General features: G+C 41.3%; 1 protein-coding gene across 5 annotated transcripts in view; it reads right to left on the bottom strand.

The window, feature by feature from the left end:
* LOC147008560 (lipopolysaccharide-responsive and beige-like anchor protein) overlaps positions 1 to 14,043 on the bottom strand; it is a 597,819-nt gene that overhangs the window by 146,771 nt on the left and 437,005 nt on the right. Inside the window, exon 1 of one of the 5 annotated variants that reach the window (XM_085864643.1) lies at positions 6,316 to 6,354. The exons of the other annotated variants lie outside the window; for them this stretch is intronic. Within the exon in view, the coding sequence (XP_085720769.1) occupies positions 6,316 to 6,339 (24 nt within the window). The 5' untranslated portion in view covers positions 6,340 to 6,354. Of the gene's footprint in view, positions 1 to 6,315; positions 6,355 to 14,043 lie in introns of those variants that run through there. 5 annotated transcript variants of the gene reach the window in all.

Raw genomic sequence — 14,043 nt, 5'->3', positions numbered from 1 at the left:
CCACCAAGTCTGGCTCGTTTGTTATTTATTACCTCTGCCACCAAAGGTGGACGGAGGTTATTTATTCAGCATTGTTACTTGGCGAATTTTTTTTTTTTAACCAAGTATGTTGGTCTGCAGTGTTTGTCTGTTTGTCACACGATTTTTGGCCAGCTTTGCAGCAATTGTTGTGAATTTTTTTTGTGTATGTAGGTGACTGGCCAAGGACGGCAATGCATCGTTTTGGTGAAGATTCAAATCCTGATTAGGATACTCGAATTTTTAAAGTGATTCTTCACCGTTGAGAGATAGGGCCAAAAATGATATATAGCACGATGTCTCAAAAGGTTATGGACGGATTCCGACTAAACATGGTGGACAGGTTGGATGTGTGATGAGAAAGAATCGATTCGATGTTGGTGTAGATTCGAATCCGGATCCAGATATGAGAATTGTAAAGTGATTTTTCACCATTGAGTTATAGATAGGGATTAAAACTATATACAGGATGATATTTTAAAAAGTTTATATACAGGATGATATTTTAAAAAGATGGTTATGACAAAAAAACTTGGCGGATGAGTTGGTTAGGTGACAAGAACAAGCTAATTCGATTTTGCTTCAGGTCCGGATGCAGATCTGGCCTTTCAGTGTTCAGCCTGGTCGAGGTATGCGGTCTACCGAGTGCCGTTCTCGTTTGTTTATATATTTGTTACTTGCGAAAATTGAAGAATAGTTGGTCGTGTGTGTCATTAATCCCTTTCTGGTCTCACCGGAGGGACTATAGGTTTTCTGTCTGTCCTGTCTGTCTGGCTTTTTCCCCCACACCCTTTAACATATCCAATTGAAACTTGGTGCAAGGCTTTATTATGATAAGTTACAGAACAAATTCGAGTTTCAAGGCGTTTCGTCAATTTTTCACAGAGTTATGCCCTTTTTGGACTTAGAAAATGTCACATTGGGAGGGGGATATGTCTTGCAAAGCAATTCTTGCTCTTGTTCCGTCTGTCTGTGTTTGTCTGTTTGTATGTCAATTGCCTACATGTCACAATATTAAAGCGATCTTCATGAAACTTCACCAAATGGTGGAGTTGGTTAAAAGCAAGAAGCCTATTGATTTTGAGGTCAAAGGTCAACATAGGCCAAAGGTCAACTTATGTCAAATCACTAAAATCTTCAATTTTTATCCGATTGACTTGAAATTTGAACAGGAATTGTATATATGGTCTTTGGATTAAACCACCAATTACTTTTGAGGTTGAAAGGTCAACATAGGCCAAGTTTCTAAAACGGTCAATTTTCATCTGATCGATTTGAAATTTGTACAGGATTTGCATATCGTGTCACTGAATTAAACTACCAATGATTTTTGAAGTCCAAAGATCAACATAGGCCATATTTCTAAAATGATCAATTTCCATCCAATTGACTTGAAATTTGAAGAAGATTTGTATATTTGGTCATTGAATTCAATGACAAATTATTTCTAAAGTAAAATTTATTTTTGGCATTTCGCAAGTATCAAGCTCTGCATGATGTTTTTGTTGTTTGTTTGTTTATATATGCTGCAAACAATTAAAAAAAACTACTGAAACGCATCCAAGCAAATTTTGCATGTTGCCCAAGGGTACCCCGTTTATGGGTTCTGTCTGGGTAGCATATCTGGGGTGGGGGCTCAGGGGAGGGGGAAGACCCCAATTCTCACTATGTAAATGTTTATCGTATAGCACCACCCAGTGGTAGCCAGAATTACAAATAATCTTTCGAAAGAAAGATTCAACAACTCGATGATATGCATTACGGTGATGTTGAAATCCGAGTGAGAATAATTAGAAATTTTCGAATTGTTTCATTTCACTAATTTTAAGCGAAGGTTCAAACCAAAACATCCAACATTGAGCTTGGCAGTGAAGCAGAAGTGATTTTTGCTGACACCATGTATAAGCAGCAAGGATGGTTGATGAAGGTGATGTTAGCTGAATTGCAAGCAGATGACCTCGGGTAAATTAGAGTTAACAGAGCAGAATGAAGTACTGTCATTCGCGGGGGATACGTTCCTGAAAAATTCTGTGAATGTCAGGGTTTGCGAAAGTCAGAGGATTGTTTTTATTATTTATATGGTCTCGGCTCGTGGAAGAGTGATGACGGAACAAATCAGGACACAACATAACAGCAGGAGAAAGGGGGTAAAACCAACAGCAGGGCAGAGGGAGAAAGTAGACGGAGATTAACAAACAAGGAATGCAGGTAATGATGAGGGGTAAGGGAGAACGCAAAGGGTGGACAATATGGAATCATAAGCAAAATTGTATTTGACCAGTTTGTGGTTTTGTCAAGGTCTGAGGAGAGGAGGCTGCTGCCTGTCTGTCAGAAGGATGAAAGATGTCACGGCAGAAAGTGGAATCATCAGCAAAGAGATAGAGGATTTTCCAGAGTCAGTGAGATCATTGATGAAGATTAGGAATATTGTGGGGCTAGAACACTGCCTTTGGATACTCCAGCCTTGACAGGGAGAGGAGATGAAAAAGACCAGTTCAGAGCTGCATGTTGGCTACGATAGTGGAGGAAGTCAGGAATCCAAGAGTGGAATTTGTCTTGGATTCCATAGGCAGTCAGTTTGGAGAGCAAGGAAGGATGCCAGACTGGAAAAAAGCTCGACATATGTCCAGAGACAGCCGTGATCTCATGTCTGACATTGAGGGCCTCCACCATTGTTGGGAGAGTAGAAGCAGCATGTCCAAGAAGAGTGACCAGGTCTGAATCCAAATTGCTGATGGCAAATCAGGTCATTGGAGAAGAAGAAAAATTTAATGTCAGAAGCGATGATAGATTCTATAACCTTGCTGATGATCGGGAGAAGGCCGATTGGTCTGGAGTTGCAGGGATCTGTTTTTGTACCTTTTTATGCAGGGCAGTAATGTTTGCTGATTTTCAAGCAGAAGGCAAATGATCTTGGGCAAATGAGAGGGTGAATAGAACAGAGAGAGGGTGAGCAAGAGCAGAAGAGCAGGTTTTTAGGACACGTGGGCTGATGCTGTCTGGTCCAGTTGCAGAGTCAGGGTCTGGGGTTGTCAGAAACTACTCCACCTTTTCAGGTTCAAGAGACACAGATTTCAGGAGCAATTGGGTATGACTGAGAGGATGGGTACAGAGAGGGAGAGGTTAAGGACAGAAGATTTTGAAGCAAACACAGAATTGAGGCATGCACCGAGTAATCCACATCCACTCTGCCACAATTTAAAGTCAACGTTTAAAGATCTTTAAATCCACCACTTATCCATACTATCATGATCATGATCATGTGCCATGCCCTATGCAGAGCGTTGGTGCTGCCGAAGGACTTACTAGGCTACATCCCTGTTCGGATGAAATAATTAATTCAGAAACAGCTCAAAGCAGATATACAGCACATATATGCATTCATAATTCATCATACACATATATAATATGGCCAATCAATCCAAGAGGTTGCAGGGATGTGTTTGTTTGACGTCAATCTTTCCAGATTGCATCAAGTACTTTTGATATCTGTGATTGGCATACATAAGAGCCTGGGGACTCTGAGGTCATCGGTAACATAAAAGAAGCAGCAATAACAAAAAAAAAAACCACATCAACATTAATATTTACAGTACAATTGTGATCATGTTGTGTTCAGGAAAGAAGTTGAGTTTTGTCAGAAAAGTGCAATTGTCTTACTAATCGAAGCAGGAAATTATATTGGGATAGAACAACTCCCTCTACACTTGCGTAAAAAATAAAATCGTATTGACAACCATCCCGGCTAGTTGCGCAATTTCCCAATGGTATAAGTATATATCAAACGAATACCTTGACATCCGGCACAATAATCACCACCATAACCCGTTTTTACTCATGGCCACAAACGATGACCCTCTCACCAACACCCTGAAGCTGTTTGCCAAAAGCCTCCGGGAGAACTCTGTGTATTTTCTCCATTTCGTTCGGAACTACAACAATAATTCTGTATTTCAGTGTACTAAATCACAATTGGGGGTTAAGTACAAACAATATAATCTTTTGTTATATTTGTTTATTAATATATACATATCATGCATAAATGTACATGAATAATATATGCTCAAAAATAGAATCATATATTATATATGTTCATATATTATGCATGATCGCCTCATCTGTAACAGTTGGCTCGATGAAGTAACACAATGGTGCAATCCATCGAGTAGAGGTCAAGCAGGATGGCAGGGTTAGCAGCAGAGACGCACACATTCAAGAGCAACACAACTTGCACCACATGTTAGCATCCATGCTGATGGAGAAGTGGGTGTGATCCGGCTAAATATGAATGATGTTGCCCACAGATCATATCTACAAACCACATGAATGTCGAGATAAAATGGCTCCTCTTGGGATTATTTAAGCCTCTCTGCTATTATGCTTGCAGATTTACCTAGGATGGCAATTAAAAAGCAAAATGGGCAAATCACTCTTGATAAAAAATTTACATTAATTCCCATGCCCATACCACCCCCCTTCGCCCCCAAAGCTAAAACTGCATTCTGTGCTGCTACGTCAGACACTGTCGCCCGAGTAGTGCGGGACAAACAAGGCCAAGATGCCATGGTGAATTTCCGAGCTCCTGAGGCTATAGAAAACAGGTTGTGGCTGGTAAAATTCAGGAGACAGGTGTCTGATTTGTTGTGGCTGTGCGAGGATGGAAGGGTGGTGAAAGTCGGCAAGGGGCAAGAAAGAGAAAATCGAGTCTGGCAGTTGCAAGAACCAAAGAGGGAGACAGAGTTACTTTGACTTCACAGAGACGAATATTATCCTGAGCTGCTCCATAACAGGGTCTGCACAATATCTCATGGGCTTAGAAGAAGCAAACCTGGGATTTGTGCAAGGAAGAGACGTAAACACTATTCAGGGTAAAATGCATACGGCAGAAGAACATCGGCACAGATAACTCAAACCATGGATCATTTTCTAAAAGACACTGGCTTTTCACGGCCGTGTTCTCAAAGGGAATACTGAGCAAGCAGATGATTCCGCTCCATGAAATATTCACCTTGGTAGCATACAATGCCATATTGTTCTCTCAAAATCCACATCCACTCTGCCACAATTTAAAGTCAACGTTTAAAGATCTTTAAATCCACCACTTATCCATACTATCATGATCATGATCATGTGCCATGCCCTATGCAGAGTGTTGGTGCTGCCGAAGGACTTACTAGGCTACATCCCTGTTCGGATCGCCGTTCTGACTGGAGGTCAAGGTAGGAATTTGGAATTTGTCCAGGGTGCGGGCAATAGCTCGCCTGCCCAACGTGAAGGACACAGTGGAATCTTTACATCCACCAAACTAATGCTTGAAAACAGGACCCCCAGTTCAACGTCCATCCAAGGGACGGCACATACATCGATATCTCACCCTGCCGTGCGAGACACCAGGGTGACATTTGGTAGCTAGGTCAAGATTGAAACCCAGGCTAGACCGTTCAGAGGCGAGTGTGCATACCTCTAGGTCTCGGCCATGCTGTCAGCCCTCCACTGAATGCATTGTGCATCCATTCAATTTATTTCCAAACTTCCTCTAACTATGCCTTGGGAATGCCATATTAGCTCTGCGGAATTATACTCATGATCCAACTGTCTCTGCCACGGCTCTACAGATTTCTGCATGCTGTATGCGCATTACATTCTGCATCAAACTTCTTTGTGATCATAAACTTCTGTAATAACATGAGTCATTTCCCATCGAACCAGCTTTAAAAAAAAAAACCCCGTTTAATTTAATAGTGTAACAAATACTTTAATAGAACTACCGAGGAATGTAACCGTCTATCACACCACCAGCCTGTGTACGTACACCACAAGTACAAGGGGACTTTGGCATAATGAACTGCAGACAAGTATCGGTACCTGAGTTCTTTGACAGCAAGTGTTTATTTATTGCGGTTATTCACAAGTATTCAATGCCACCTTTAGTATGTGCAGACTTACTGGCATCTGACTGTCCTTTTGTATTGAAGTGAACTACTTTAAATATGATTTTTGTACAAGATGGTGCATATATCTTCGACATCATGGTAGCAAGACATTCATATGTCAGTTTGTTATATCGCTTGTCAATAAATACTCATGAGGTTTCTATGTATTGTGAATAATTACAGTAAAACATATCTCTTTACAATACATTATATTTTATGGGAAGACGAGGAGTTCGGAATGGTGCTGACAAAGGAGGGTAGAGGGAGAACAAATACTGTACCATATTTGCGTACATAATAAATAAAATGCTTGAACTCATGAATATGTAAACTAATATGACGAAAATAACAGAAATGGCCTTACGCTGTACACAGCAGGATTGAGCATGGCTTGACATGGCTCAAGATGTGATGTGAAAAAGGGAAACTCATCTTCGATGACAGACTTAATGTCTGGACCAAACAGCGTATCGGCATTTTTGTTGTCGGTACTGCCTTCCAGCGGCATGGGGAAAAGAATAACTTCAACATAATTGAAAAATGTCAACAACTATCACCGAAAAAAAGTTTGCGGCAGGCAGCTGAAACATTGTGCGCATAACTCCGCGATTATGAAGGACAAAAGAAACAGAAGATGGCTAAAGCGTGAATAATCGGAAGTCTGCCTGCCCTCTGTACACCTGCCCAGAGTGCACGAGGATGGAGGCGGAGATTTTCAAGACAATGGGCGGGCAGCGATTTCTGGAAGAATGGGCGGGCGGCGCGTGCGCCATTTGAGCACATGCGGTTCAGGCCACGCGCTGCGTTGTCGCCCAGCGGTCGACTCTCACGAACAAAGCCAAGCGGGCAGCTCCGGCAGATGGAAGCAAGCTGTCGCTGGGAATCAACCTCATTCCACAGCCCATTAATCAACCACTCCCTATTTTACCCTCATGTTTATCCTCATCCAGACTGCAACTCCTTTGCATTGCTTTTGCATCAGTTACACCTGCCAGCAATAGAGTACAAAGTTGATAAAACTAAATATTTTTCATAATAAAGAGCAACCAGGGGAAAGGAATTGATATCTCCTCAAAAAATAACATAAAAACAAACACCTTGAACATGTTACAATAGTTATTACGAGGAATCAGAAAAAAAAGGAAGAGGCAGATACATTGACAGCGAGGAATTTGGGGTCGACCTGTACTTCCGAGAACATCCTGCATGTGAAGACATAGAGGACGTTAGAAAGCACAGGTCAACCCCAAATGCTGTGGGAAGTTGAAGGTCATCATGAGTTTAACAAAAATAAAAGGCCACAAGAAACAAAGGGCGATTTGTCAGCAGACAAGCATCCCCCACCGTTCCTCGGCCGTCCGTGTCGCTAACTCGCTGCCCGGCCCGTGCCCCCACGGGCCGCAGTATAATGAGCCGTGATTTACGAGTGCCGAGAACGGCGAGGTGCTTGCTTAACGTTGGCCACTCCAGACAAGAGGGCCCTCATTACGTAGGGAAAACACTGGAATTGATTGTCCCCAGTCTCCGTCAAGAGCCACTTGTGGATTTATAAAGGGGCATGAGGTGGAGGGAAGATAAATTCCTTCTTTTTGACTGTCACTATTATTATGACCGCAAGGGCGTAATACCATGTGCAAGAAAAAAAACAAGTAGCCGCGAAAATGGCCAGGAATATGACACCATAATAATGTGATGCAATTGCAGCCTTTTTTGCACTTAAACGTGCACTTGCCTTGTACCTGAGTGAGCCTTGACATGTGTTCTAATATGTGCATGTATGTGTGCATGCACATGGTAAACTGTATAGTGTATTAACACATATAAACTAAAGCACCATAATTAATGTATTAAAGTGCGACAATATTTAATTTTTTTTAAAAATCAATAAAACCATTGCAATATATGCCAAAACCATGGTCATGGTGGGACAAAGGTTCAAAATCTAAGAGTGACGTAACATAGTTGGTGCTTTAATGCATGCACTCCCTTGAGTGTTGGGGGCGGTAAAGCCTGGCGCGGTGCAGGGTCTCAGCCACGGTCCTCTGCAGAGTCTGATTGAACTGGCTTGTTGGTGCGTACGCAATGGATTTATGACATCTCCTGTGCTCGACAAGTAATCCCCCATCCAGTGTGCACGATGGCCACGCTCGCCTCCAACCCCTACCCCTTTACCCCCCATCTATAACCGTCTCGGTACCTGTCCGGGTCCGGGCAGTCGCGCGAGCCCCGGCTATTTTGGGGCTAACGGGAAAATCAATATTTCCGGCGTGCGCTGCCGCCCAGCATGTGCGCCTTTCACACGTCTCTCGAGCGGTCCGCTAAGTATCACGGCCTGAGCGCGGCTCCTCTTATTAACGAGCCCGACCAACAAAACCTATAAGGTCCGGCCGCAACCCCAGCAGAGTCCATCATCGTGCGTCACCATGCGAATCGCCATCCCGCTTGTCGTAAGTCCTCCCGCACCGTGTTCTTCGTTTCCAGTTTTGATCGCACCATTCACAAACCTTCTGATGACATCTTGGCAAGAGTGCTCACTAGATTATGCAGATTTCTTTGGAACCGAAAATGTTACAATTCTCGTCCTCTTCCATCAAACATCAAACTTGCAACCATGGGGCAAGCATTTTGTTTTTCCAAACAGCATGCTCACATAATTGGTCCCCTCTGTTTTACGGTATTGACAACCTTCAATAAATTTGAGATTTGATAGTTTAAATAACTTTCACCCTCAATAATTAATTCACAATTGTACTTTTTCAAACGTTGTCGAGTTTTAACCAACATACTCGATGGTGGCAGAGAAAACGATATTCACTGCATGTGGCACGGAAACACATGCACGTCAAATTATGGATGAAAAACAAAAGTTTTGTTTCCAACAATCCAATAACTATTTGATTTTCATTTCTGAGCCAACAAAATTAAGAAAAAAAACTTTTTCAAACATTTACATTTTCCTTGTTGGAAGAACTTTATTTTAATGAGATAGTAATTTGTCTATATGTACATGTTGGTACCATTGGTGATTGAAGAGATGAGATGCACCATACTTGTTACAAAGCATAGGTGCTGCCGAAGCAGTTTATTCGCCAGTGTTACGTGGGGTGGTTTGCCATTGCCTCCCCAGCAATCAATTGGTGAGGGCAAGAATTTGCAATTTTTTCAGGGTGCCGGCGATAGCTCATCTACCTTCGCGAAAGACACCGTGGGAGTTTTAACGTCAATCAACTAATGCTGGCAGAGAAGATTGTCAGTTTGACGTCCATCCGAGGGACGGCACACACATTGTTGCCTCACCCTGTATGAAAAACACTGGGATGACGGTTTATAGCTGGGCCCAAATTATAACCCAGGCAAGACAGTGTGCATATCTCTTGGCTATCCTTCCAGCCTGGCATTGGTGATTATCATAAGGTGAAATTTTTGGGGGGAGAAGCAGCGTGTGCATAATGGTTAAGGGAAATTAGAGGAATGAGGGAAAAACAGGAAAGAAAAAGGAGGAGAATAAATGTGGGGAGCAAAAAAAAGGTTGGCCCATTATAATTGGCAATCTCCTGAGCTTTCTTATTAAATAAGTGTCTTCATCATCAATGGATCATACTCTTTACAGAGCTTCAGTGGTGCTGAAGCCGCATCTTGGCAAGGGTTGTGCAAGGTGATTTCACATTCTCTTTCCAGCAGTAAGTCAGGTCAGGAATTTGGAATAACTAATCTACTCTTTGCGAAAGACAGAGGTTTCTTTAATGCCCACCCATGACCAGTGCTGGCAGATGAGACATCCGGCTTAACGTCCCTCGGTTAACGGTGCAGACATTGATGTATCGGGCTGCGTGTGAAATATCACGATGATAGGATATAGCTGGGCCAAGATTCAAACCGAAGCTAGATATCGAGGAGGCGAGTATACATACCATTCAGCTATCCTACCGGCCCGATGCATGTTAAAATGCACAATAAAATGCTTTGCTTCTGCTGGAGAACAGAGCAGAATCTTAAGACCCCAAATGATGATGGCAATTTCTCGATTTTTCATGCACAGCAACCTTGCGATAAGACAAAGGTGCTATAGATTGCCACATCAGCATTTTCATTGAAACTTTTACCCAAAGATTATAAAGTGTGAAATAAATAAAAACTAGATAGCTAGATAGCTATATTAAAAGATAAATGGATGAATGGAGGCTGTTACTCATAGTCTGCATCCCACCTCATCACCCATTACACTCAGTTACAGAATTTTTTACATACATTCTTGCATAATTTGATTTAAACCTTTTGGTCCAGATAAACCATTGATGTTTATCAAACTATCTTTGTGGCCTAAAACCACAACATGTTACATTTTACCTGCCAAAACGAGTTCCCTTAAAGCGCCTGATAAAATATCGCAGAGGTAGCACACTCACCTTTGAGCTGTCTCGGCTGCATTCCATTCGGGACGAGACTATAAACTGTCATCCTGGTGTTTACTGGCAGACCATTGCCATCCCTCGGATGGATGTTAAGTTCGAGAACCTGTCCGCCAGCATTAGCTGGTTGACGTTTAAGGATCCCACCGACTTTTTCGATGAAGAGTAGGTAAGTAATCGTAAGCACACTGGCTAAATTCAAAATTCCGGCCACAACTACCCTCGCGGTCGAGTCATGTAGCCGCCTTCGTGAGGTGTTGGGCTGATTCGGTGCGTGACCATGGATGGAAAGTTGCTTCGATACAAAGAAAATTGGCCGCCAGTCCAGAGGAAGAGGGAGAGATCCCTTAAAAAGGAATGCATTAGATTGACTTTTGTCCCATTTATCCACAGCAGGTACAATTTAAGGAGTGAAACCACTAAATTACACAAACTAATCAAATGCAACAAAGAAAAAAAATGCACCAGCATCGGTTTTAGTTTTAAGAACTCAAGCAAGCGCCATGCATGCCACGTTAGTTATTTTAACCCATAATGACAAACTGACAATTACAGGCAGGTCATATATTCCAATATTACTCAGCCAGTGAGAGTAGTTCAAACTTTGTGAGGGAAGAAAAGGAAACTTATTAGTGTAAGTTATCCAAGCTAAGTAACTGAAAAAGTGAGTGAATTGGGTAAGTCGGAAAACACATTCCCATCTCAATCAACAACTAGTTTGGCTAAACTCCTTACAATTGCTAGAACAGATGGCTCGAGTCCTACGAGATGAAGACTGCCACTTCAATGAGTGATTAAACCCTGGTTGTTCTTTTTTTTTTTCCTTTTTTTTGCCTCTCTTGGCAGGAATATTCAGCCTGGGAAGCTTCGATCTGAATCACCATTTCATGACTTTGACCTGAATCACCATTTGAAGCAGTATTTTTGATCATCTGGTGCAAGATGACACTTCTTGCAACCTATTCTACAACAAGTGCTGCTAAAAAAACATGCTGTATTAACTCATTAGAGAGGCAGGCATCAGTCAGTGGAGCTTATCAGCACTGAGATGTCCTCAAAGAAGTCTCCCTCAGGGTATTTGAATTATGACCACAATATATCTGCGGCGAATAAAAATAGGAAATGGAATAATACAACAGTGAACTCCATTTGAAAGATGAATCCTGAATGAACCCAGTTATATTTTGGACTCTAAGCTTATTAAGAAGACAATTAATCAAAAATGTAATAGTACCACATACAAGGGAGAAATAAATATCAAAGAAAACCGAAGAGGATTAAATTGCAGATTAATCACCGTGCTGAACCATGAAACCTATTTATCTACGATGACTGCACACTGTGTTGGGTGACAATTTTTACTGAGGTGTAAAAAATTAAAATCACCACACTGAAAAAGAAAGTGGTCTCAGCTTTAGTGGTGTTCACCTTTCCTAGTCGAGGACAAGTCTGTATGTGCTCCTCAGTCACATTGTCATAGATGGAAGCAAAAGCTTTATGGACAATTACTCGACTTGAGTATAGAAACAAACACGACAAAGGATTCACTAATTCGGTCTTGAGTCACTATTACACCATGAGAAAGTTACTAAAACAACATCATGCACACAGAGTTCTGACCACACACTCTCGAAACCTCAACAAAAAATTAAATAATTCTCAATCAAAAGTTTGCTATGAATGGCCCAATATATGGTCATCAATTTCTTACATTACAAACTAGAACGATGCACAGTAGAGCACATTGCTCCACAACAGTTTACGTCTGTATCCCACTGATAGGTCGGATCTGAATCCGGACTTGAACCAAAATCTAATCAGTTTGTTCTTATCACCAAACCAACTCATCCACCAAGTTTCATCCAAATCCATTCACAACTTTTTGAAATATCATGCAAAATATCGTTTTTGGCCACATCTCTCAATGGCGAAGAATCACTCAAAAATTATCTTATCCGGATCCGGATCTTCACCGAAATCTAATAAATTAGTCAAAATCACACACCTAAACTGTCCACTGAGTTTCATCCGAATCTGTCCATAACTTTTTGATATATCATGCTCACAGACAGACAGACAAACAAAAAAGAAATATGTGCAAAGCATGACACTTGCAACATCCATAAAACAAATTTGACCTTTAAAATAATTAGAGGTTGAATTCAATAACCAAATTCGCAAAACCTCTTCAAATTTCAAGTCAATCGGATGAAAATTGACAATTTTAGAAATTTGGCCGATGTGGACTTTTTGGCCGAGGTTGACCTCCAAAATAATTGGTGGTTGAATTCAATGACCAAACATGCAACTCCTCTTTAAATTTCAAGTTTATCGGATGAAAACTGACAATTTTAGAAATGCTAGCCTGTTGACCTTTTGACCACAAGAACAATAGGCTTCTTGCTTTTGATGAACTCGACCATGTGGTGAAGTTTTGTGAAGATCGGTTTGAAATTGAGACCTGTATGTAATTGAAATACAAATGAAACATCACTCGTAGAGCGACACTTGGAAAAACAGAACAAAGGGGAATGGTACTTGGTGGAGCGCGTACCTCCGCCAAGATGAACAGTTTTAATTTTATATCCCACTAATAGGCTGGATCTGAACCCAAATTGAATCGACTTGTTCTCGTCACCTAATCAACCCATCCACCGAGTTTTGTCGTTACTCATCCACAAGTTTTTGAGATATCATGATATATATAGTTTTTGGCCTGCCTCAATTTTAGAAATTGGGCCCATGTTGACCTTTTGACTTCAAAAATAATTGGTGGTTGAATTCAGTGACATGAGATGCAAATCCTGTTCGAATTTCAAGTCAATCGGCTGAAAACTGAGGATTTTAGAGATTCCACCAAAGATATTGACCTTTGGCCTATGTTAATCTTTTGGCCTATGTTGACCTTTTAAGCCTATATTTACCACAAAAATAATTGGTTAAATTCAGTGACCTGAAATGCAAATCCTTTTCAAATTTTAAGTTAATCGGATGAAAATTGAGGATTTAAGAAATTTCACCGAAGATATTGACCTTTGGCCTATGTTAATCTTTTGGCCAATGTTGACCTCAAAAATAATTGGTGGTTGAATTCAGTAAGCTGATATGAAAATGCTCTTCAAATTTCAAGTCAATTGGATGAAAATTGATGATTTTAGATATTTGACAAAGTTGTTGACCTTTGGCCTGTGTTGACCTTTTGACCTTAAAAAGAAATAGTATTCTGTTGGACCACCAACTCTACCATTTTGTGAGGTTTCATGAAGATTGGTATGAAATTGTGACCTGTACGCGATTAAAGGTGAGTGGACAGACAAACAGAAGCGATCAATACACTTATCAATTTTTTTTTTGCCAAGTAACAAACTAACAGACAGAGGTGAAAACATAACCTCCATCCATCTTCGGTGGCAGAGGTAAATAGATGAATTTTCGCTCCTGCCCCCCCCGCCCCCGGCAACACATCCCCAATGCTCCATAAAACTGCCTTCACTTAAGCACCTCTCCTACCCCCACTTCTCTTCCTATTTATTCCAATTTTTTCTCCTCACTTACTCCACTACCTTCCTCCTTTCTCCCATTCTTCCAGCTCCTTTTCCTCTTCTCTTCATCACATTTAGCCACTAACCCAACAGGTCCAAATGCGGATGTAATGATTTTATGCCATACTAGCTGAAGTACCC

This window comes from Eptatretus burgeri, chromosome 18 (genome assembly GCF_056783735.1).
Source record: "Eptatretus burgeri isolate ZD-2024b chromosome 18, Ebu_testis_v1, whole genome shotgun sequence".
NCBI lineage: Eukaryota > Metazoa > Chordata > Myxini > Myxiniformes > Myxinidae > Eptatretus > Eptatretus burgeri.
The sequence above is the reverse complement of the archived record's forward strand: the minus strand, read 5'-3'. Positions and strand labels throughout refer to the sequence as shown.